Source organism: Myotis yumanensis, unplaced genomic scaffold (genome assembly GCF_028538775.1).
Source record: "Myotis yumanensis isolate MYYU_CA2020_CCGP unplaced genomic scaffold, mMyoYum1.0.hap1 SCAF_2, whole genome shotgun sequence".
Lineage (NCBI taxonomy): Eukaryota > Metazoa > Chordata > Mammalia > Chiroptera > Vespertilionidae > Myotis > Myotis yumanensis.
Genome location: NW_027223753.1, coordinates 28,400,104 through 28,426,520, shown reverse-complemented (window position 1 = coordinate 28,426,520; position 26,417 = coordinate 28,400,104). Strand labels below are relative to the sequence as shown.

Genomic DNA, 26,417 nt, shown 5'->3' with positions numbered 1-26,417 from the left:
TGTCTGCCCAGCAAAGGAACCAGTTTTGTCTTCCAGGATCAGGAGACAAAGGAGAAAAAGCAATGGGACAAAGGAGAACAGAGGAGACTGGTGATTTGGGCAGCTTCGTAGAAGCAGCCCTCTCTCATTCTACACTTGGCTCTCAGTTGAATCACCAGGGCCTAGTATCCCAGATAAGGCAAAAAAAAAAAAAAAAAAAAAAAGAGGATAATACAGTATAATGGTTAAGAGAAAGGGCCCTGGAGATAGGTTGCCTGGGTTTGAATCCTGGCCCTGTGTGTCTTGGGCAAGTTACTTAACCTCTTTGTTCTCTAATCTTCTCATCTATAAAAATAGAAATAGGAGTACCTATAGTTATAAAATGAGTTACTATTTCTAATGCACTTAGACTAATAATCACTATGCATCTGGTTAAAAAAGAAAAACCCTCTTTGCCCTGGCCTTTGTGTTCAGTGGTTAGAGCACTGGCCTGCAAACCAAAGGGTTCTGGGTTCAATTCCTGGTCAAGGGCATGCACGTACTTGGGTTGCAGGTTCAATCTCTGGCCCTGGTTGGGGTGCATGTGGGAGGCAACCAATCAATATATCTCTCTCACATCTATGTTTCTCTCTCATTCTCTCCCTTCCACTTTTCAAAAATCAATGGAAAAAAATATCCTCAGGCGAGGATTAACAAAAATAAATACATATATACATACATACATACATACCCTCTTTTAACTTCTTCCTTCCAGGGCAATGACATGTAGCCCTGCAACTGAAGGGCTGTCCTAAGTAGTGACACCTGGCAAAAACAGCTGTCCCAGAAGCAGGCAGGGCTCCCAGCCCTCTTCTTATCCTGGAAGCCCCCAAAATCCAGGAACTCTCTGGCCTAGATGGGCACTTATTTCTGTGAAAGGCAAGAACTGGTCCCACAGATCCCAAGCCCTGCCAGCAAAGTTGTTCCTCTCATACTCACATGATTTTTAAGTCCCAGTCTCCACAGGTGACAAAAATTGACTTGACGTTTGGATCTAAGAGGCCTTCCTTCGCCATCCACTCATCGACCCTCTGAAAAGTACACAACAAGAATAGATGAGATTTTTCTTTTTTCCCGCCCTCCTGAGTACATGAAGAGCCACAACAGTGAAACGCAGATAAGCTGCTTGTAATCAGAGCAGGAGAAAATTGTAATCTTATCCAACCATGGCTCTGCTCTGGGCTCTCAGTCTTGGCTGGGAACTATAGAGGCACTTGCAGGACAATCCCTATGGGAAGATCCCACAAGATGAAGTGTTGTGGGGAGGGGGCAATGGGGGTTTCTCCACACCCGTTACTTACCCTAGACAGGATAAGGACAGATCCCAGTAGGTCAATCCAAATACCTTTGGTCCTCAAAGGCAGAGTCTAGCATAGACATGGGCTGTCCTGGGCCATGAGAACAGGCTGGATCCCCAAGCAGGGACTCCAATCCACAGGTTCATTCATTCACTTATTCATTTGACCCTCCCACCAAATGTTTATTAACCAAACTTATGAATTTGGTCATTCCCCAAGTAAAGTGAAGTTAATTTCCACCATGACTCTAGCAGAAGACCCTTCGCTGGGTGGAAGCAAGCTCATTATCGGCCCCAAACTTGCTATCTCTCCTCTCCTCATTGATGATTAAAATTCAGTAGATTCTTTTGAAGGCTGAGCACAATTCCTAGGTAGGGAAAGAAATTGCTCCTAAACACACTTTCGAGTCTAGTTCTCCCTTCATCCCTTTCATGGGTTTTATTACTTGCACTCACACTGGAAGTACAAATACTAGAACCTGTATATAATGACAGAATTATTATGAAGAATTCATGAAGCATCACCCATTTTTCAGACGACCCCAAGCATGGGGCAGCAGATCACACCACTGCTCCACTCACACAGGAGGATCATTTTTAAAGGCTTTATGGCACAGTAGTTAGAAATGCAGGATTGAAAGTCAGACACATATGGGTTCTAACCTTGGATCTTCAATATCCTGGCTGTGTCATTGATGGGAAGTCGTTTAAAAGTCATTTAACCCCTCTGAACTTCAGTTTCCTTCGTCTGTAAAATGAGGTAGGATGACTCCCCTTACAGATTGCTTTGAGAATTAAATGTAATAATGTATTTAAGTGCTTACTACAAAATAGACAGTAGGCTAAGAAGGGGAGAGAGGCAGATCATCATAATACAATGTAATAGATGCAGTAATAAAGAAGTGACCAGAACGCTACCGGACCAAAAGAAGGAAGTGGCTAACTCTACCATTTACAGAGAAAGGAGTCAGAAAGGTTTCAGAAAGAAGATAATTGAGCCTGGCCAGTGTGGCTCGGTGGTTAAGCATTGATCCATGTACCAAGAGGTCACCGGTTCGATTCCCAGTCAGGGCACATGCCCGGGTTGTAGGCTCAATCCCCAGTAGGAGGCATGCAGGAGGCAGCCAATAGATGATGTTTCTCTCTCATCGATGTTTCTATCTCTCTATCCCTCTCCCTTCCTCTCTCTCTAAAAAAATCAATAAAAACATATTAAAAAAAGAGAAGATACTTGAATTAGGGGTTTGGTGGTTGGGTTTGCTTGACAGGGTGGAACAGAGAAAAGGATACTAAAGGCAGAGGCACATGCCCTATCATTGAGTATTTGAGAAGCAATTATCTGTTTAATGTCAGCCTTCCTCACCAGACTATAAGCACCATGAAGGCAGGGACTCTTATCTGTCTTATTCACTATGGTAATCTCTAACCCAGATATTTTCGAATTGAAATATGAGTAGGGAGTAATGTGACCACAGTCCACAGTGTATAGAAAGGAGGAACAGGAATTGAGGCTGACACTAGGTTAGGACAGACCTCCTCCAGCTACCCAAGGTCTAAAGGAACCCAGCCTGAGCCTACTTAGAACATCTACGTCAGATGGATAGATGAATGGGTTGATGGGTGGATTATGGATGGTAAATAGATGAGTGGATGGGTGGGGCATGAATGTGTGGATGGCTATGTGGATGGATGGATGGGTTTACAGGAGCCTAGAAAGTCCATCCATTGACCCTGTCTTGGGATGAGGGAATGACCACCACTCACTCCTGTATCCTCTCTCTCCCTGCTGGCTCTAATGGCTCCAGGCTGGACAGGGGAGGTGGGAAGAGATGGCCAGGCCAAATGAGCTAAGTGAAGGAAAAAAATAAAAAGAACAAATGAGGCAGGCAAACACCTAGCTAACTACCTGCTCAGGGCCTGGTTAAGACAAAAAATTAGCTCCTTAGCTCTATAACCAGCAGAGCTCGGTCTGGTCTCCTTATCTTCACAGAGACTCCCTATTCAGGCTGATGCCAGAAATCTTCCCTCTTCCCCACAAAGTATGCTGAAGTAGCAGAAAGAGCTTTCTGGGGGAGACTCAGAATCCTCTGAGCATTCCTCTCCAGGGCTGGCCTCCTGAAGATACATCTCCCCCTCAACTGGCACCACTGACAGAAAAAAATCTCTTAACCCCACCAACCCTGGTTTGGTGATGGCCCAGAACAAGCATCTTCCTCCCAAGACCCCAACCAAACAGAGACATTCCAGGGACAAGCTGCCTGTGTTATATCCTCCCTCAGGAGCCAGGCCCTATCTGGGGATGCAGGCTGTGCCAGAGGGAAGGATAGGTCCCTTCTTTCTCCTTGACTCTGGGAGGCTCCTCAGTCATAAGAGTGAATCTTCTGTCAAAAAAAGAGGAACAAACCCTTGCTGGTTTGGCTCAGCGGATAGAGCATCAGCCTGAGGACTGAAGGACCCCGGGTTCGATTCCAGTCAAGGGCACATTCCTGGGTTGGAGCTCAAACTCCAGTAGGGGACGTGCAGAACGCAGCCAATCAATGATTCTCTCTCATCATTGATATTTCTATCTCTCTCTCCCTCTCCCTTCCTCTCTGAAATCAATAAAAATATTAAAAAAAAAAAAAAAAAAAAAAAAAAAAAGGGACAATAGGGTTGGGAGACACCTCAGAGCTCATCTTCTCCTAGCCTTCTGCAGGTACCCTAATCCTCTCCTTGCCCAGAACCTGACTGGTCACAGAGCCTGGGCTTGCACACTGTCAGGGACAAGAAGCACTCTGCCACTGGCTGAGCCAAAACCTGGCTCTCTGGCTCTGGTTCCATCCTGGGGAGCCCCAGGAAATTCAGTCTGCACTTCTCTCCCCTGTGGGACAGGCCCTCTCAGCTAAATAAATAGCTCTCTCTCCCTCTCCTGTCACCACCCTCTTACCTCTATGCTAACTACCTCCAATGCAGATGTGCCCTGCTCTTCCCCAGATAGTCTGCTTTCTCCTGTGCTTTGACAGGGGCTCAGCTTTGGGTGCTTTGGTCTTAAAGAGAAATAAAGCACCCAAGGAAATCTTCTCCCTGCTCCCTAGAGAGAAGGGCGTGGGTGTGGGACCTGAGAGAGGGACCGTCTCCCTCTCTGAAAACCCCCAGGCAGAGGGGGCTGGGAAACAAGCTGAGGCAGAGCACTGCCCTTCCTCCTTCCCTTAGGCTGGAGCACAAGAAGCTGCATCCTAACCTTTACCAGCTCCCCGAGGAGAACATCCTAGAAGTGTGGTCTCTGCCAAGGGTTCTAAAGCCTTTAATTTGATTTTCCTCACACAGGCAATTGTTGTAATTATTCTGATTAGGAATCATTACCCAGTACAGCCTCTACACCCGACAGGCACCATGCGTCCAGCAGCAAGCTGCAGTGGGGCAGGCGGGCCCAGCCGCACCTCCTGGAGGAGCCGACAGCAAACAAAAGCCATCGATGGGGAGTTCTGGGGGAGTTAATGAAGTGCTCACATGCCACGAGAAGCCAACACTAAAGCTAAACAAAAACACCTCCAGTCCCCGGGGCCAGTCCCGTAGCGCCACAGCTCAGCTCCCCTCCCCAACCTGCCCAGCGCAGGCTGCCCAGCACTGGCCAGCACTGGAAGGGGTGGGGGCTCTCTGCCAGCCTCCTGGCAGCACTCGGACATCTTGTCAGTAACCCTGACGGGAACAGCTGGAGATGACAGATCAATGGTTCAATACCCTCAACAGCATGTCACTGATGTGACAGCAAATGTTATTCTAATCAAGCCATAATCATAGTCAAATTACACAGCTACATTCTCAGGAGGGGAGGGAGAGAAAGGCAGCAGGAAGGGATCAGAGGTCAGGAATTAAAGGTCATTCAACCTACCTCCAGCACTTGCTGCAGGCTGGGCTGACCATCCACCATGGCTTGAATAATCCCGGTGAGCTGAAAGGAAAGATAAAGAGCCAATGAATGGAAAACTCGAAGCTGGAGTTTCTCTTTTTCCTTTCCTTTCTGTTTTTATCCTTCTACTGTAAAGAACTCTGACCTGCACTGCTTTAGGCTGGGAACCTGACAGAAGCCTTGGGAATCAAGTCCTAGGACACACTGTAAACTTCCCAACAACATCCTGCCCTGAAATAGATACACATCTACCCTCTGATCACAGGGTATGTCTCATACCTGTTTCAGCTTTCATTTGTAAGAGAGAAAAAAAAGACTTTACGTGTCTTTTGTGTTCCATAGGCTCAATAACTCCCCCAAATTTCAGTCTAAAGTAAATCACCTCCAAGCTTCACAGAAGCTCCGGTCGGACTTAGGGAATAAACACATAGGACAGGCACACTTGGTTTCAAGTCCACCCCTTCTCTGGGCCTCGATGTCCAGCATTTCCCCATCTAACACCAGTGAAGGGCCAGAGAGTCCCACAAGCTCCACCCTTCACCCTGTATGCCTGGAGCCTCAATACCAACTAGCCAAGCAGGAAACAGGCACCTTTAACTGATGGGGAAACTCAGGCAAAAAGGCCTAAGGTACAAACCTGGTCTAGAGAATTTCTGACTCACAGGCCTATGCTCCACCCAGGGCAGGCTTAGGTTAAACAAGCTTGTTGCTTTGTTTTGTTGTGTTTTGTTTTGTAGTGAAAAAATCCCTCAAGCACAGACTAGAACATATCGCCTCAAGGATCTGAGGCAGGAGGTCCCCATCCACAGAACAGGACTCAGCTGGAGATCACCATGCCCACTGTGCCCCTGGCTACTTCCAGAGACAGTAGCATCGAAGGTTTGCTTGGAAACTTCTTATTTTTTTAAGTGTTGGGGGTGCAGATTAAACTCCAATTAAACTATAATTACATTTAATGAATACCAAATACCCAACTCACAGGAACCGCTGGCACTAAGAGGGAAGGTTATTTTCTCATAGTGACTTACATGGAATGGTAATACACACCTTTCAGGGAAGAAATTTTCATTTTAAGAACGCTGAGTTCCTCTAGGTGGGTTTCTGTAGTTCATCAAGTCATTATTAGGTGGTATTTTAAGGAAGTGTAAGGACACAGCCACTCTATTTTATATTCCAGAAACTGTTTTTATATTAATCTGTATTTTAATTGGGTAACAGCTGCTGCCTACAGACTTCCCATGGTCTAAAAGGAAAATAAATTAGAAAGATTAACTACACTGTTGTTTCAAAAGGCTTTAACCCACAGCATGCCCACCCGGCTGGCACCTCCACACCCTTTCCTTGCTTGGGAGACCAGAGAATTGCCCAGCAGAGGGAGGGCTGAGCCAAGGAGAAGAACAGATGGTCTACTGAGGGCTGGGGGCAGGGAGGAGACGAGCCAGGGTCAGCAGCTTTAATCCTGGAGTGCTAAGGCTCCTCTGATTTAGTCAACAACTATTCATGGAGAGCCTACACCATGCTGGGCCCCATTCTAGGAACTAGGGAGTCGGCAGTAAAGAAAAACATGAAAACCTTCATTGGATCTGTGTTCTTTTTGGCAGCTCTTTCCTATGCCCAGCCCCGCTACCACCCAGAGCAAGTACACCTTCCAGAGCCACACACTGAGCAGGCAATTGCCATGTCGTGCCTCAGCATGCACGGGCCAGAGTCCAGAGTAGACTTGTTACCAACTCCAGCTCCATATCCAGATGACTGACTACCACCCATGTACCCACACTGCCCTTTCTGGCCCAGCTTCTCTTCTGCTTAGTTCTCCCAGGGCCGAGCTATATCTCCAAGCTTGGAGCTCTGGGTCAGGACTATCCTGGAAGAGGGCCCACATCCATTCTTATTTCTTGGAAAGCTCCAGGGTCTGTGGGCCAGTCTCATATCTGGTCTGAGTTTCTGGGACAAGGGAGGGCTACTCCTTCTCTTGGCTGCCATCAAGGGTCACTCAGATGAGCTCAATGCCAAAGGCTTCCAGACACACAGGAAACCAATGGCACCCTTGCCAAGAACCCTCCCTCCTTGGAGATGGAACTTAGGTCAGCATCTCTATACCCCAGAAGCACCTGCTCTGGGCCCTAGGGAAATCCCTGGCTTGGGAGAGAAAAATTACTCTACCACAAAGGAAAACCAGGGGTGCTGCTCTGTGGGAGCTTCACTACAGACAAGGCCTCCTCTTTCCACCGTGGAGGTGGGGGTGGGGCGCTAGGGTCCTGGGGCTTTCTCAGACTCCTCTGCAGTGGTCAGTAATCCTAGAATTACCAGCTTGGGAGGAACCCAGTGAGCTCAGCTCCCTCTCTCTCCATGCTACCCATGCCACACTGGTGGTCCAGCAAGACACAGCTTACAGCTGACTTCCTAAAGGGCTTGACTCAATCCCCAGAGACACAGAGGCTTGAGCTCTTGGTTCAACTAGAGGCAGTCTTTCAGGGGGAGGCCTCATTCCCCTGTATTATCAATTCCTCCAAGGATGGACTGCTATCTTTTCAGCTCTGCCAAGGCACTGGCTGAAGAGGGAGTGAAATTAAGAAAGTTAGTCCCTCTACCTGACACTGACAACCAGTAAGACACCTGTAAGACTTATACCACAAGCTATGACAGAGAGAGACAAGAGACAATTTAATAAAATAACTACTGGGAATTTCTACCTTAGGCATAACTTAAATCTTTCATGCTACAGTTTAAGCTCATTTCCACTTGGGTTAATATATATTTGTAAAAAGCTTTCGCATCCTCACAATGAAAGGTACTAGAGCAAAGCCAAGTATTATTAGGCTGAGAACCAGAGCTCACAGGCTAAACAGAGCTCAGAGACCTTAACCACTTAAAGCAGGAGAGGTGAGAGGAAGAATTAATGTGTGTTCTGTGGCTCCTTTCACTGAGGGATTACAGATTAACTCCCGCTTCTCCAGACTCGGAAACCACAAGGCGAGGGGCTTTTGACCCTGACTGATAACATGGCTGGTTACTGAGATCCCCTACCCACACAAGGGCTTTGTCCAGGAATGAGCTGGCTTCATCACAAACAGTAGCAACTACAGGAAGCAGCCCAAGACACTTGGTGCCAATAGTATGTCAGCATCTAGCACTTTCTCCTTTCACAGTTTATCTCCAACACAATCGTATTCTGACACCAAGACAGTTTGTTGATTACATAAGCACTTGTCTCTGGTGTGCAATCTGATAATCAGACCCACTCTTTCTCCTCAGACAAAAAGACCAATAAATCTCACCCTTTATAAGTACAGGTGAAAGACAAAGCCCTTTACTGGCATTTAGCAAAATGGGTATTTTTCTAGTTGTTTTTTTTTTCCACAACAATGACAATGACAAAAAAGACTGCCCATGTCAGGGACTGTGTGGCAGTCCAGCTGCTGGAGACAGAGATCTGATGAGCTGGAGCAGATTCTAGAGGTGGTAGGGATAGGGCTTGGGAAGGAATGAAACACATCCCTTCCTATCCCTGTCAGAACCATATCTCCAGGCTATCAACTGAAGGTAAGAAAGGACCTCAAAAAGGCCAGTAACATGTTCATTACACAGAGCAGTAAGTGTCTGTATGTGGGCTACAGACTCACCCAAAGCAGAATCCCTCTGCCTCCTGCTAGCACTGAGCCTATCTCCTTCCCCCCAGCACAAGCATGTGCTCATGTGTGTACTCATGTGTCATTTGTGTGTACACACACACACACACGCCAGAGTTCTTAAGAACTTGTGCAAGAGAGAAAATTCTACCAGAGGAGCTGCTTAGGCACAACCAGGAGCTCTGGGATTGTTCCTCACACTTACTAATGAAAGGGTCCCTCTAACTCAGTGGTTCTCAACCTTCTGGCCCTTTAAATACAGTTCCTCATGTTGTGACCCAACCATAAAATTATTTTCGTTGCTACTTCATAACTGTAATGTTGCTACTGTTATGAATCGTAATGTTAAATATCTGATATGCAGGATGGTCTTAGGCGACCCCTGTGAAAGGGTCGTTCGACCGCCAAAGGGGTCGCGACCCACAGGTTGAGAACTGCTGCTAGTTGGAAAGGCAATTACTGCCAGGTTGGATGAGGTCTGAGAACAATGGCCCCCATCCTGTGTCCATGCCTCTCTCTGCATAGCAGTTCCATATGGTATGGAGACAGAGCAATATTTAGATCATCCAAGGTTTTCCAAAGACTTTACTTCTCAAAAGAGCAAGTCAGCAGTACAGTTACTCTAGGAGAGGCAAGGTGTGGTCGAATAACTCCTTGACAATATTAATCCATTTAAGGAACATGTATTAAGTGTTTGCTTGGTACTGGGCCCTAATGATGGGACAAAGATGGATCAGATCTAGTTTCTGCTCACTGAGTTTAGTGGGGAGACAAGATAAATAATTACACTATAATGGAAATGATCAGTGTTATGTTGGGGTGAACACAACCCAGCCTTCCCAGCCTTCCCAGAGAAGGTGACCCTGAGCAGAGTCTTAGGGGACAAGCAGGGTTGGGGGAGGAGAGAGGGAGCATCACCCAGGCAAAGGACCATCATGTGCAGAGGTAGATTGTGAGAAGGTGACATTTGGATGAGGGAAGTGAAGGGAAGATGAAGCAGGGAGATATGAGGCTGGACAGAGGCAGCGACCCGGTCAGGGAGAGTTTTGAGCTCTGGAAGCCTGCCACACTTTCATACTCACAACAAGGATCTCCCAACACCACCATGCCTACTACCATCCAAATTATGTATGTATGTCCTTGAGTGAAACTTTCTAGAAATTTTCATCATAGTCCAACAATCCCTCCCCACTCAAAAAAAAAAAAAAAAAAAAAAAAAAAAAAAAAAAAAGCAGCAGCCCTACTCTAAAAAAAAAACCCTTTTCCCAATACTATAAAGCATCTACTCTTGCCCAGGCCGAGCTCCAGCAGTGCTCTGCTCCATCCCTAAACAGGCAGCAACTTTGACAAATCTGGGCCTCCTTGTCTATGCCAAGCAGCCTAGCCGGAGCTGAATCCCCCAAGAGGAAGCTACACAGAGAGGAGGAAGAGAAGGACAGAGGATACTACACTTTCAGGCCCATGGAGGGCTCAGTAACTACTAGTTTAAGGAAAGTTTTCCCTTCTCCTCCTGTAAGGAAGGGGATTTTCATCACCATCATTAAAATGTTGATTTTTCAAAAGGGGCAAAAAAGACAATTGGTACCCCCTGGTGGCATAGGTTATTCCCAGGGAAAGGGGTGGGGAACAGTAGACCCCAAAAAGGAGAAAGAACCTCAATATCATTAGCTAGAACAACAAAAGACTTGAGAGACTAGACACCTTAGCAGGCGGATGCCTGTAACAAAAGGCCCACCTGAGTCAGGCAGCAAACACTGGCATCAAGCCCAGGAATGACCCTCTGAACCCCCGTATCTGGGCCCTCCCACCATGGCAGGCAGGTCCTTCCCCAGCTTCCTCCAACCAATATTGTTTTGGGTTTCTCAAGACCTTCTTTCCTCCTGTTTCATTCATATGTAAAAGTAGGCCTCCAACTGAAGTCACAGCCTTAATGTATCCCAGCCCCAAATTCTGAAAGGATTCTGGAAACACTCATGTTCCCCCATCACCTCTGTTACTACATATTCTTGACTATTCTTGTGATTTCACCACAGCCTGTGGCCACCACAGAGTATAACATAACACATCACAGGGGAAAGCAGGCACAGAAGGCTCTCCGTACAGTCATGAGTCAGAACTCTTCAGGAAGCCTCTCTGCCAATAGCTCATTTGAGCCTCCAGCAAGCATATTTAAGATCTGTTTCCCAGACTGGAAAACAGGGCTAATGCTGACCTGCTGACAAGGTGGCTGAGTTCAGGACCAGCCTAGGACAAGGATAGGGACAGTTCAGCCTTGGCCAGGCTGTGCTCATTCCCCCACTGGATTGCCCTTCTTTTTCCTCAGTGATAGAGTGTGCTTCCTACCTACAAACTCAACTGATGTTTCATATAGGGCTATTTTCCTCAGGACAGAGAAACATCGTCAGAAAGCTAAGAAACCCTGAACCTCTCCTTCTAAGAAGCTGAAATCTTCATCTCTTGTCAAGGGATCCTAAGGGAAATGAAACTGAAAATAAATCTGAGCCCCAGAAGCACCATCCTGGTCCTTGACTCCAACTGCCCCATCACCAGGAAGGGTAGGGATTACAAGAAAGGGAAAATGTTGGGGAAACTGGGACAGATTGTGCCACTGTTCTCCCTGGGTCTCCAATGACCAGAGTGGCCCAAATGGAGTGGCAGACTTTGTAAAGAGCCAACTGCTGGGTCCAATGTGCACCGGCCTACGCTGCTGATAAGACCTAACTTTCCCTAATGAGCCTATATACCAATGATCCAAAAGCTCCTGCCCCAGTGGCCGTTGCTGCCACCTGCAGGGCCCTTACCTCTGTGCAGAAGGGAGTAAGCTGTGGATGGATTACGGGCTGGACATACATGTGAAAAGTAGACTCAATCTCCATGGTCCGGCCATTTAGCTTCAGGATGGGGAACTCGATGATTTCCTGGAATGGCAAATACACAGAAGAAGAAGTGTTTGTTTGTTTTTTAAATCAACCATTTCAAATAATAACGCAGAGTTAAGAATGAGAGAGTGTTTTGAACTCAGTACCTCCTGCTAGGCCAAACCCAAGACTGAGTGAGATGATGCTAACTCAGTCAAGTCCTAACCCTCCCACTGTGAACATGCTCAGGTTCCAGGGACTGGACACATGCCCCATCCCCGTTGTCTCTGGAAAGGAGAAGGTAGACACTAGTACAATCTGCCCCAGTTTCCCCAAGTGGTTCTCTAGCAAGTGGTTCACTGGAGCCCCGAAAAGGGGGCCCTTATTTCCCCTGACCCAGGTCCCTGCCCTGGAAGGGGCCTGACTGTCCAGCTATAAAGAAAATCAGCCATCAGACCAATGCACAGTCTCCTGTATATGAAGTTTAAACAGAGCTGAGGAGTTTCATTAGTTTTTATAAAAAACAATAACAACAAAACATAATAAATAAAGCCAAAGGGGATAGTAAAGAGGCGAAAACTGAGTAAGAGTAATAAGAGCTAGTGCCTCCCACCTTTCTTTCAGGCAGCAAGCCCTCCCCCTAGGCAGCTCCCCCACCCCAAATCGCTTAACCAGCCCTTCCCAGTCCACTGGAACGTAATGGAAGAGAAGGAGGAGTGACAATTTGTTTGGTGTCTCTAAGATTAATTTGTCTCCGTTATTTAATAGAGATGCACAGCACCAAGGTCCTGGTGTGCAAACAGGCTTGCAGAACGCTGGCTGTGCAGCAAGCCTCATACATCGCTCCTGGGAAGGGAGGAACGCACCAGAGGGGGGAGAGGGCAGGAGAGAGCACACACGCACCAGAGAGAAGAGGGAAAGCAAGCAGAGAGAATAAAAAAAATTATTGCTTTTTAATATTCAAAAACAGTTTGCAAAATTTAATCAAAGCAGAGGAAAAGCTAACATTTTTACCACTTTGACATTTTTATTAGCGCTTTCATAAATTTTTAAAACATGAATGGAATTAGTTTACAACACAAAAAAACTGCCCTGAAAACATCTGGAAGAGACAAATAGGAAATAATAAAAAAATAAATAAAAGCAAAATCCTCCGAGTAAAATTAGCATGTGGAAAAGGCCTCCACTGCAGAGAGAGAGAGAGAGAGAAAGAGAGAGAGAGAGCGCTCTGCCCACCCAGTGGTCCCAGCAGTCAGTTCCAGGAGCATCCCTATCCCAAGTCCCCATTCTGGAGAGAACCTTTCCAGTATCACTAAAATCAAGGCAAATTGGTTCTGTCCAGGGAGAGCCTGGAGAAGCAACAGTGAACAGTTAATACCTGACTACACTCAGGAAACAAGCACATGGAAAGACAGGAGAAAGGGCCGATCGCCTTGATATCCCAGGGTAGCCAGATATCCTTCCTCCAGCCCTCTAAACATACTCACTATTATCTGGCTGATTTTTAAAGCACCCATTTTTATCCAACACATTACAGCAAGACTGAAGACCAAATCAAGCCAGTCAGATTTCACGTTGGAGAAACTAAAAAGTTCTGGTTGACTGGTCTCCCTGGGGTGATCCCCAAAGATGGGAAAATTGACAGGAGCCCCTCAAAATAGGAAGGAAGAGGCTGCAAGGCTGAAGCCAAGTGGGGGCGGGGGGGCGGGCAGAGAGGAGGCCAGGCTGCTGCTTAGACTGGGTGATGCTTCTCCTCTCAACATGTTCTCCATTTCCCTGGGCCTCTCATTCTCCACAATGCACTACAAAGCTGGCCAGGTGGAAGAGTGTAGTGCTTAAAAAACAAAGTTGAGGCACACACACACAACATACATATTGGTCCCTCTGAAAAATCAGATATCCCAAACCTCCAAGAGCTAACTCTAAGGTGGGGCGCATCTGAGTCAGGCTCATCCGACTCCTCCATTTCTAATGTATCTTTCATCTCCCAGTAAGCAGAAAAATACTTCCCCAAGAGAAAGAGCTCCATAGCCTGGTGAGTTTGGCTGCCCTGGTGTCTCAGGAAACAAATACAGCCAGCTCCTTACTAACAATGTTAGCTGGACCCACAATGAAATTTAACCTGTGACACAACTGTACTTTTCATTTAAACTTTCATTTTGAGAGAAGCAGTATTTGGAGACCTGCAGTTTGTCCCGTTAATAAAGACAAGTGTTGGGACCTTTAAAGATGTCATTCATCTCTGGCTTTTATTAAATTCAATTTTCTTAAGCCCGTGATACATTATGAAATTAGGGGTTGACATTCCTCTGGAAACAAAAATATATATCAAACACAAATAGGAAAAAACCCTCTATTACCAAGAATTTATGGCTTAAAGTTTATCTCTTTTCGTTTTTTTACAAGCACGTGGTTTGTTTTAGATATCTGAAATGTTATTATGGATCTAAATTTCATTAGTATTTTTTATAAAACAGTAAGCTCTTGCTCTGACCAGCACCGAGTCAATATTCCTAGTAGATTCTCTGAAAACTTGGCTTGCGGATTTCCCCACTGTGGGTCTGTCCTCAAACTTTCCTGCTGCTGGCTTCTTGGGGAAATAGAGCCAACTGAAGTGCTCCCACTTATTATCACCCTCCTAGAGAGGAAAAAGTAGCCTCAGCTCCATGAAAAAAGAGGGGTAACTCACAGAGGTTACCTCAAAGTTTTAGGTTGATCACATTAATTTCAAGAGCTTATGAAGAAGTGCATAAGTCCCAGCTTCTAGGGGCAGTAGTTTTGAAGTTATTTGAAACTTATTCCTGCCCCTTCTCCTTTCCTCTCACTCAATTTCATCATTCCCTTATAATGATGAAAATGATGAAAGGGGTTTTTTGGGGGTTTTTTTTTTTGGTGTTTTTTTAAGGAGTAGTTGAGTGTCTGCTTGTATAAAGGTAGTGCCAGGAAGGAAAGAACCAGTTTGCACTTACCAGTCCTCTTTCCTTCCCCTATTAATAGTTTCACAATTCCTTACATTTGTATGTCATTTGCATTAAACTAAACTGCCTGAACATCTACTGGGTGCAAGACACTGTACAGGCGTTGGAGCAGGATTTAGAATTAAGATGTAGCCCTAGCTGGTTTGGCTCAGTGGATAAAGCGCTGGCCTGTGGACTGAAGGGTCCTAGGTTCAATTCCAGTCAAGGGCACATGCCTGGATTACGGGCTTGATCCCCAGAGGGGGGCATGCAGGAGGCAGCCAATCAATGATTCTCTCTCATCATTGATGTTTCTATCTCTCTCTCCCTCTCCTTTCCTCTCTGAAATCAATAAAAAATATATTAAAAAAAAAAAAGATGTAGTCTCCGCTTTGGAGAAGTCCACAGACTAATGAGCAGAAAAGATACATGAACAAATAATGAACAATGCGCTAAGATAAGTATCTTAGAGGAGGAACATACCGAGTGTTAGACTTTTCAGTTGACAGTGTGCTTTCAAATATATTTTCTTATTTTACCCTTATTAATTCTGGAAGATAGGTCATATCATCATCATCATGAGGTCATACACCAATACTATTAAACACCTACTATTTACCAGGCAGGGGCTAGGTGTGGACACAGATAAATACAGTGAGATGTGGCTCCTCTCTATGAGGTGCTCAGAGTCTGGGCATCCTTGGAGATGTGCGGAAAATGAAATCATTTCATTCCTTCCATCTATTGTTTACTATGTGGCAGACACTCTGCTAAATGTTAACAGGAATGATCTCACTGAATCCCCCTAACAACTCATGAGGTGGGAATCATTATTATCCCTATTTTACAAATAAACTAAGGCCCAAAAAGAAGCTGTCACTTGCTCAAGTTATACTGCTAGTTAGGGACAGAGCTGGGACTCCAAATGGGGAAAATGAGACTTAAAGAGAGTAGGAATAATAGCTTTCAAAATTTAAAGGGCCAAGAAAGATCTGATTCTTTTAGTCTGAAAGGTTGTCTTTAGGGAGCTCAGTCTACTTTCTCCAAGGGATCAAGGAGCCTCCTGGCCACAGTGAAGAGGGGAAGTTGAGAGTGAGAAGTGAGGGCTGCACTGGCTCTCAAGTTACCTGAGCAATAAATGTGGGCTATCCAGGCAGAAAGTCCTAGCGGACTGCTACCAAAGAGCCTCCACTATGGCTGCAGTGACACAGATGATAAGCCTTCAGTTTGCATCTCTAGCGCCCAGCTCCATTCTAGCATGCAGACTTCACTCTCAACTTTTTTGTTTGTTTGTTTTTCTTGTGTTTTTTTGTTGTTTGTTTGTTTTAATCCTCACCTGACGATATTTTTCCACTGATTTTTAGGGAGAGTAGAAGACAGAGGGAAAGACAGAGACAAATAATGATGTGAAACACATTGATTGGTTGGCTCTTGCACACGCCCTGACCAAGGACCGGGCTGGGGAGGAGCTTGCAACTGAAGTACTTTCCCTTGACTGGAATCAAATCAAACCCAGGACCCTTCAGACTGCAGGCCGACACTCTATCCACTGAGCCAAACCGGCTCGGGCCACTCTCTCAACATTTGATGAGTAAACATATGAAGGAGGTGACAAATGGCAAGACAGAAGCCAAGCACATGGCTCTAACAGAAAACACACTGCTTTGACTAAGTTCTCCGTAGGACCAGAGAGGTGATCTACCTAAGGTGACAAAGATGGAAGCCAGAAGTCAAACCCCAACATGGAATGAATGCTCCAAAGCACTTTCTACCTGATCCCCTGCCTCTCATCTTTAAGCGGTTTCTTATCCTCCCTCAACTGCTAAAGACTGCCAATGTCCCAGCTTTCTATTTGTCCAGACCAAGGGTTTCCTGGAACACAGGACTTTCAGGGCTAAAATTGGGACAGTTGGTCACTCTACACCATCTAGAAGTTGCCTGCACCACTAGGTTATCAGAAAGTAGAGCACCATAAACCCAAAAAGCTGATGGTGGATGGGAACTGGCCACAATTGACAATTAAGGACAAAAGCCTTAGGACGTGAGATTTTCAAAGTATCCATGGTTCTAAACCAATTATATCCGCTGTCTCCCTCAATAAAATGACAGCTGCAAATCTATTTCTTAAGGGGAGGGAAGACAGAGAGATAAAAACAAAGCACCAAGTAAATATTCTCTCACCTTCTTAAGTGAGCAGAGGTTTAAGCTGGAGCAAAGGTTCTATGTAGCTGCTTTCTAACTGCTCAACTAAGAACCTCAGATAAACTTGATAAGCTGAGGACAAAACTGCAACAGCATTTCAAATGAAATTTCACACCCACATCTGTAGGCTACAAGAAATAAATGTGTAGGTTGCTCACAGGGTATTCAAACTCCCTTTAAAGTGTCTACAGTGATAAGATTATAGTTGAATTTAGACTAACAACAAAAGGATTTTAAGCAGGAGGGACTTAAGTTAGACTGTTGGAATCTCTCGACAATGGGACCGAGGGTTTAATAGTACAGTGTTCTTACAGACTTTAATCCAAAATACAGATTCTCTTTTGCCTGAGCTGATGGTTCTATGGTCCTGTCTGAAATAAGGGAATGAGCAGATAATTTTTCATGGTTTCCCCCTCTCAACCTAGGAACTGCATTCCCTCACTTTACAGACAGTAACAATTAATCTATCGCTTCCCTCCATCTTCTGAAGAAAATTCCAAAAAATGTATGCCCCCTCCACAGAAAGGTTTGATAAAATCCAAAAGTAGCATCACACCACAAGGTAGAAAAAGTAGTACTTGCCAAAAACATGGGTTGTATCCAAATACTTGGTTTTGGGATCAAAGTCCCATGCAAAGGCAGGTCCTTTCTCCAAGGGATCAAGGAGCCTCCTGGCCACAGTGAAGAGGGGAAGTTGAGAGTGAGAAGTGAGGGCTGCACTGGGCAATGAATGGGGCATGGTTTGCTTAACAGTGTCTTCTTCGGGGGGAAAAAAAGACATTTTATGCACAAGGAGCTTATTTCTTAAACAAACACTCGTGGTTTTGATTTACACCACAGCCTGCTCCTAAATAATTTATGGCGGGTTAAATTTATTGCCGAGCCCTGGCTGGCTGCAAATTCGAATTGCCAAATAATTAGATTTTAGGGCAAAGCTTATAAATTACCCGTCGATTTGTCCGGACTTGTTTGTCAGTTGCTTTGTGCTTCGGGTCATCTTTGGCATTTGGCTGTTTGGGTTTTAATTGCTGATTTACACTTTGACAGATGAGAGCTGATGCTCGAAGTTTCAGGACAAGGAAGGGTAAAGAAATCGGAGCTTTAAAAGGCTGATTTTTCACCTACATGTCCCTCTTTACCCATCCCCATAGACTCCAAAGCATTTAAATGTAGAAAAGAGGCTGAAAATGAATACCGCTATTTTTTGTTGGGAGTGGAACACAGTGAATGATAATTTACTTTCCTGAAATCTGAATTAAAAAACATATATATAATTCCAATAAGTGAAGGAAACCAAAAGTCCAAGGGTATGCATGCCTGTGTCTACCTCTACGTGCACATGACTCTGGATCAGCCTCAGTTTAGACATTTTTAGATATTCAATTGTAATAACTTCAAATATTAGTGGCTTCTATGAAGCCAACCCTTCAGGGCAGCAAACAACCTGTATACCCCCAGTTTGTCATGGAATTAATTTAAAAAAATTTCACGTTTTGTGCAGGAGAGGTCCCCGGAGGCAGCACTAAGGGAGGGCATGGAAGTGGAAGGATGCCAAATCCAACTTACCATCCCATTGGAGAAAAAAACAAACAAAAACCTTCCTGGTAGTGTCTGACTCTGTCCACTATGTTGACAGAGGGCCTGCAGGCTCTTCTCTGTTCCCCAGAGAAGCAGGGCCTGCCTCCCAGCCACCTGCTGTACTCCAATAGCTTACTATGAGGCCATGAATCAGAATAATACTAGTAGCAATTCTAATAATAAGAGCTGACACATATAGCTGTTACATGCCAGGCACAGATTGGTACTATTGTTAACCCCATTTTGCAAATAAGGCAAGTGAGGCATGAAGAGTAAAAATGACTTGCCCAAGGCAAGCCATATTACTAGTAGGTGGTGGAGACTAGGCTCAAATTCAGAGAGTCCAATTCTGGAGTCCATGCTCTGAACCACTATGCTATATAGCTTCTCATTTGAACAGAGTCTACCCAGCTCCCCTCACTTTGGAGGTCCAGATTCCACATTCTGGGACCTGGGCATATGCAGCCAAATCCTGTTCTGTTAATCACCTGACAAGGTGGGGAAAAGTCATGCAACATGCTTGAGACCACAAGATGAATCGGAGGCTTAGTTAGACAAAGACCATTTTTCCAATCAATGCAAATACAGTAAGATCCACTAGCTGGGGGTGAAGGGGTGGGGGAGAGTAACAGGCGATCAAGACAGGACCAGGTCCATTCAAGCAGACAGAGGGTTCTGATCGTGCAACTTGGATAAGAACCCAGAGAGGTTAGCTGGGCTTCAGGAGGCCCTGCTCAGGAACCCCATCCATAGCTCCAGGGGCAGCTGGTCTTGTCGCAGAAGACTGCATTCCCATGAGGTGCTTCATAGATTCCCTCTTCTTGGTCCACACCTGACAGCCAGATGCCAGGACAGGGAAATGGCCGAGCTAGCATGACAGATTTTTAAAATCACTGACTAGTAAGCAAGCAATACACAGACTGACATCCTGTCCACAATGTATTGAACACTTTTCTCACACACTGGCTCTGTAAGGCAGGCAGGAATGACTACCCTATTCTATAGAGGAGAAAGCTAAGGCAGTCAGTGGTTCTCAACACATGCTCCCTCACAGGCAGCATCCCATCAACTGAGAACTTAATAAAAATGCAAGTTCCTGACCTCTACCCCAGACTTTCTGAATCAGGAGCCCTGAGGGTGGGGCCAGCAATCTGTGTTTTAATAAACCCTGGAGGTGATTCTGATGCTAGCCAAAGTTTGTGCAATATCCTGAAGCACCAAGCTGGGCACTCCTCACCAACATCCACAACCATCACATTCCACACCATCATCATGAACTTCCTTTAAGGCTTGCCCCAGCATTGTTTCTCTAGTCATGTGAAAGTAGACCTTATCAAAATGGCATATTTCATCCCATTCATCAGTCTCTGACTCCCCCATCCTCAACTAACTACTAGTCCCTTTCAGTTCATCAATTAGCTTTTCATTCAAATGCTGCTTGCTAGTGGTGGGGGAAAAAAACCTGTGAAAATGCAGATAGTCCCTGGATTCCATTTCCTACACCATGATCTCAAGCCATGATTCTCAGTTTGCATCACACTTTTGGAGAGCAAGATTCCAAGTTTTCTAGCCAGTTATCATCCTATTATGTAATCACTAGAGGCCCGGTGCATGAAATTCGTTCGGGGGGAGGGGGGGGTCCCTCAGCCCAATCTTCACTCTCTCCAATCTGGGAGCCCTCAGGGGAGCCCTCTCCAATCTGGGAGCCCTGACGGCTTAGGCCCACTCCCCATGGTTCTCTACTCTCTGCAGGGCCTGACCGCTCCACACTCGCTGCCCAGAGGCTCTCCGCAGCCCAAAGGCCCTCCATGGCCGGGGCAGGACACTTGCCTCGTCACCGCGGCGACGAAGCAACATTCCGCCAGGCCTCTCATGCTGCCTACTCTCAGCGGCTGCCCCCCTAGGACTGCAGGACTCTGGCGGAGCTGAGGGGACTGGGCACCACCCTCTTTGTGATGGGCTGATGGTTAATTTGCATATTATCCTTTTATTAGATAGGATCACTACCTTCCTCCCACAGGTCAATGGCCAATCAGTTCATCAAACAGATCATAGAGGAGTAACCACCTACATCACCACTAAGGAACTCACCTATATCAGGTCTCCTGGATTTGGATCTTCAGCTCAGAGCACCCCATTTACAACAACCCTATGCCCCACACTCCACTCCTTACCAAATCTCTTAGCACCACTGACTTCCAGGAGCCCACTAGGATCCACAGGAGCTATGCGCTATTAAGAGCATGGTTCTCAAACTCATTTCTTTCCCAACACATAACTTCTCTCCATCACCACCTTAGTTCAACCCACTAACATTTCTTTCAAATAATGCCTCCTAATCAGTTTCCCTAAGTCCATTTTTAACTCCTTGGAACACCTTCCCCTCTATTCCCATGAACTCTGGCTTATAACAGTATTTCAGTTTCTTCCCTCCCACTCAACAATACATTCACACTTCCTATTCTGGCTCACCAACTTTGGCCCCAACCTCCATGTGAACTCTGCAACTTCGGCTTTCCAACTAAGAGCCTCTGCCAGCATTTAGTCTCAGACCAGGCCTTGGCTAGAAGAGCCTCCCCAGGACTAGACACTGACCACAGCCCTGGAGCAGAAGTGGAGCACTCATGTAGCAGATCTATTTTGCTGCCCACAGACCAAGACCCTCCACTGGCCAGCGGCTAAAACAGCAGCTCATCCCAAGGTACCTCTCCTTCAGATTGAAAGATTCCCTGTTGTCTGTCTCTCCCTCCAGAGTCTACTTGCCTCCTTTTTGATTCTCCCACCACCTAACAGGGTTTTGCCTGCGGAATCACTCAGTACACACAAACCCATCCCTGCCTGCCCCATCCTGCTCGCCCTTCTGCTGCAGACCTGCCAACCTGGGGGGCTTGTGTCAATCTGGGAACACTCTTATTTCAGGCTTTTAGGCTATGACTCAATTTTCACAGCTAGGGCTCAAAACATCACATAAACATATGGCTGTGGCGGCTTTTAAAGTATTGTGAACACCCAGGATAAAAGAATAAAAAATAATCATCCCAATGGCATCTTAATCAAAATGATGTAGGATCCTTTTCCCCAACAAGACACAGAGATGGAGAAAGCATCTCCTAACATCAGTTTCCTCGTGTCAAACAACTGAAATCAGTCTACAAAGTAAGAAATGTAATCAATACTGGGGAGAAAAAAAACAAGCAAGACAGAATGGGGGGACAGGGAAAAATGAAGCCTGTGGGCTTAACTACTCCTTTGGATTTCACCTCCCCATCACCCCTTCCTGACCTACTGGCTTTCTCTCTATGGTTGGGTACCTGTTGCGGCTACTCAGAGGGAGAGCACAACCCCCACCCCCACACCTCCCAGTCATCTCTGCTGTAGCAAATCTTCCCTAGTTACCCAGGCCTCCTGCCTCTTCATTAATCCTTCCTTCCCAACCGTTTATCTGTGTGAAGGGTATAAACCTCCCTGATCTATGGAAGGTGGGTCTTCCCAAGGGATGCCTAACAGATCCAGATACAAAATGCCAGTACTTTTGGAGGTGGGGGTGGGGTGTCAGGTCATTATCCAGTCCTTGCCTCTCTCTAGACCCAGCAGCCCAACTCAGTGCTGCCTTCAAGGGCAGCTCAGGTATCAGATGAAACTGCCATGAGGATGTCTCAGGGCCTCAGTGCCTCAGGTCACATATTTCTACAGAGCTTCACCCTTTTTGCCCACATTTTATTGGCTAAATTCTCTTAAACTTCTTCTAGCCTTTGAACTCTCACTCATAGCATCCCAATAAAACCTTCTAGCTTGAATGTGAGAAATACCATGTAACTAATACAGATAAACCTACTAACCAAATGGTGAAATATTTGCCAGGTTCAAAGCCTTCATCCTTGCTCTTCCTCATTTTCAATATTCCAATCCAAGTCAGTGTTTTCAGACGTAGGTCAGTCCCTCCTGGCTGATCCTGTGAGCGCCTTTTACAACAATTCTGAGAAGCTCAGACCTACCCCACCCTCTCCAGCCGCCTAAGTTTCTCTTAGCAGGAAGCCTAGGTGACCCTTCCCTACACTGTAAGCAGGGTCGATCAATCGCCTCCCTTGTGCCCCACTATACCCAGGACTTACTTATGATCACAGTTATACCGCTAAACGGTGTCTACTCTCCTCAAATATGAGCTCCTTGAGGGTAGGGAGCATTTTTAACTTATCTTTATATCCCCAGCATCTAACACAGAGCTTGAAGTTGCTATCCTGAGTAAAAAGAGGCCTTTTCATTGTTTCTTAGGTGATTACAATAAAGTCCTCCCCATTCCTTTGCCCACTTCATTGGTTTTGTCATGGCCAACAAAAACCTTAAAAGGCAGTTCAGTGTCACCGTTAGTTTACAGTCCCCGATTTCATTCACCATTTATCAATGGCCCTATTCTTTAGAGTTCTTCCCCACCACCAACCTTATTCCAGTGTCTAACAAAATCTGCATTCCAAGAGCTGTCTCACCCTTGGGGAGGCCACCAGGATAATAAGAGGCTGGGAGTGCGGAGGGAATGCTTCTTGATTTGCACTAAATTATGTGGTGATTTTGTTACCAGTGACCCAGTGCTCCCCAAGGAAAGTTCCTGGTCCCACTGTGAGAATAAACAAGTAATCTTTTCTGCCAAAGAAGGGAGTTTAGGCAATCCCCATTTTGGCCCCGGTGACTTGCAGCTCCCCTGTGGGCCGCCAATTTGAAACGGCAAAGGTCAACTCCATCCTTTAAATTAACCAATCACGAAAGACTGTGAGCCTAAGCTCTGTGACCAATCAAGAGTAAGGGAGAGATCATGTGCATCAGGAATAAAAAGCCAAGCAGACCGCTCCGCTCAGTGTGCCTGTGCTCCCAGACCATGTGCGTGCGCACCCTCCTGCAGGAGTAAAGATATTTGCCTTGCTGCCTGGCTCCCGAGTATGCTTTGCTTTCTACCAGGACCCCTGAATTTGGGAGCTCGCCTTATTTCTAACACCACCATTAGGCAACTCCATAGCCTAAATACACACCATGGCAGCTTAAAGGTAGAAGGTAGAGAAGCTTTCTGAATAACGCAAATAAATGTACCACCACCATGCATCAGTTCTCCACTCCCTGAGATGTATATTTTGCTTCTACATTGCTATGTCTGCTCCAAATAAAGAAGGGCCCTTCGGCTTTCACATGAAGTTAAAACAGGGCCAAGATGCAGACACAGCCAATGCTTGCTCCCATTCAGGGAGCAGTAGCGAGGAACCACAGTGGTAATCAGGGGGAGGCCCAATTCGATGAGGGACCACCAGGAAACAGCAGGTGGAGGAAGGGGCTTTAATAGGGGCAGGAGAAAGCACCACATTTAAGGAGGCAACAACAAAAAGGACAAAAGGGGCTAGTGAGCTGTCCCCTTCCCACCACCATCACAGGCCACCAGTAGGGAATTCATTTATAGTGACCCTGGAAAAAGAGATGTGTTAAAGTAAAGATATAACTAAAAAGAAAGGCAATAATTGGTCTGATGGGCAGGGGAAAAATTATTCCAGGAGTCGGGAGCCTGTGCAAGAACACTTACGGCTCACATAGTCGTCATAATTCAGCGCCCTCAAGCATTTTGTGCTCTGCTTATGGTGTTAACTTTAATGTCTTAACATATAACACCATCCACACTAACACAAAATACTACACACGCCAGATGAGGCTGAGTTATAGTTGCTGTGGGAAGCATAACTTTGAATTTCCTGATTTTGGTGCATTTAATCTCAACCATAATGTTACATTAACGTCGGTTTTGCATTTCATTTCCCAGTTTAGAAGAATAGCGTCAGCGCCTTCGCCTGTCTGTACAGAAAAAAGTGCAGGCTGCCTGGGGCCACAGGCAGACAGACCACAACCCAACAACTGGGCTTTCCTGCTAAAAAGCCTGGCCCTACCCCTCCCACTTGGAGGAGCTGCAGCCAGGACAAGTGAGTGGGGAGGGAAGGAGTGTTCTTTTGGGGGGGACATGCCTTTCCGTCTATTTGGTGTGTTGAAGGAGCAAGAGCAATATGTGTGTATTGGGGTGGGGGTTAGAGGGCGGGGGATCCTGCCTTTCAGCCTTGAATGGAGGAGAAGGGAATCAATATAGTTTAATTTGTAGGAATCTCAATCAATTTTCTATAAAGTTTTCCAAAATGTCTCTCGCACAAAAGACTAATAATGATATGCCAGCTCTAAATCATACTGAAATTCCCCAAATGCCTCTCTTCTATATTATTCATTCTTGTGTCACCATCAACCCTCCCCCACCCTGCCCTCCCAAAATAACCCAGCACCTGGACAATTTTCTATAAAAAAGAAACTCCTTTGCTCATAGTTCTAACTCAAAATGCAGATGGAATCTCGTTAAGGTTTCCTAAAAAAAAAAAAAAAAAAAAAAAAAAAAAAAAAAAAAAAAAAAAAAAGCCCCTGTGGACAAAGACCAAACACTAGAAAAACCCTAACCCCAAAGGTCATCTTTCTCCAAAGTTACAGGCACTTGAATACAGATGAGAAGGACAACAGTCAGCAAGGCTGCTAAAGAGCAGTGAGAAAAAACTACACCCAGGAGGCTGTTGGATGGCCAGACGGAACTCAGGGAAGGAGGGTAGACAGCAGCCAGAACGTCTGATCCCCAGAGCAGGAGAGCTGGGCTGCCCCATCCCTGGCCATCAGGACAGCTCAGGTTACTTCCTCCTCTCCTCTTGCGGTGGACTATACCTTATTTTCCTCACTTACATTTGCTTTGTCTTTTCTGAACACCAAGGTGGTGAGAGAAGTGGCCTCAAGTTAAAGATGCACAATTTAAAATCCCACCAAAGCTTTCAGGCTGCTCCCTGGGCCTGGGAGTCACAACCACCACCATTCCATGCACATCCACACCAAAATGAGCAACATGAACCTCTGCAAGCAGAACAAAGGGACCACGATTCTCCCAAACCTACTTCATATCAAGAAACAATTCTTAAAGCAAGAAACTAATAGTGTTCCTCAAATTTAGAGTCTATGTAGCATTTTAAACCATCTAAATTAAAAATAAAGTGAAAAAATGTCTTCAAATAGAAAAAGTCTCATATTCAACCAATACCTATTATGTTAATCTGAATGAAAGCATGTAAAACAAAATGAGTGGAAAAAAAAACAGAAAGTGAAAGCCTACTACTGGCAAACTGACCACTCCAGTTTCACCAAACTGAACAAAGTACAAAAATAAACAACAAAAATGATGACAAATGGAAAAACATGCTTTACTATGTTTATAAATAATATTGTTACTCACCCAAGTACAACAGAGTTTACAACTGTTAATTTTTCATAGTGGCATTCCTTTAGGATAGTCCCAATAAGCTGATTCAGAGACTTCTGAAAACCAGAGACAGATGAGAGAATGAACCCAATGCCAAGCCTCCAGATAGGCTCTGGCCCAAAATTTGTTTATGACACACACTCCCATAAGAATCAGAAGTGTACTATGCAGAGGCCTTAAGCATTGAAAGCTCATGGGAGCCAGGAAGGAGGGGAGCTGGGTGGGTTCTGATTCAGTCCCAAGCCCATTCCAGGAGGCATGCAGACCTGCCCATAAAGTCTCTCTGTCAAGTGGACAGCCATCAAGCCATTCTGAGAGAGCACTAGGGAAGGCTGTTCTAACTGGCACACCATTTCCTAGTGCTTTTACTGTCTCTACTAGAAGTGCATTCTCATCCCAAGTCTCAATCTTTCTGCTTCCATTTATTTTTTTTAAAATATATTTTATCAATTTTTTACAGAGAGGAAGGGAGAGAGATAGTTAGAGATAGTTCTCTCTCATCGATGAGAGAAAAACATTGATCAGCTGCCTCCAGCACACCTCCTACTGGGGATGTGCCCGCAACCAAGGTACACGCCCTTGACCAGAATCGAACCTGGGACCTTCCAATTCGCAGGCCTATGCTCTATCCACTGAGCCAAACCAGTCAGGGCTCTGCTTCCATTTAAATCATTTCTCTT

The 26,417-nt window shown here is 45.6% G+C and overlaps 1 protein-coding gene across 11 annotated transcripts in view; it reads right to left on the bottom strand.

Annotated features, from left to right (window-relative positions):
* The window catches only part of ERI3 (ERI1 exoribonuclease family member 3), a 132,256-nt gene that overhangs the window by 87,752 nt on the left and 18,087 nt on the right, over positions 1 to 26,417 (bottom strand). For all 11 annotated transcript variants that reach the window (XM_070404919.1, XM_070404915.1, XM_070404909.1 and 8 more), the window contains 3 exons: positions 11,635 to 11,751; positions 5,187 to 5,246; positions 958 to 1,049 (listed from right to left, as the gene is read on the bottom strand). In XM_070404919.1, the coding sequence (XP_070261020.1) occupies positions 958 to 1,049; positions 5,187 to 5,246; positions 11,635 to 11,709 (227 nt within the window). In that variant the 5' untranslated portion in view covers positions 11,710 to 11,751. The remainder of the gene's footprint in view (positions 1 to 957; positions 1,050 to 5,186; positions 5,247 to 11,634; positions 11,752 to 26,417) is intronic.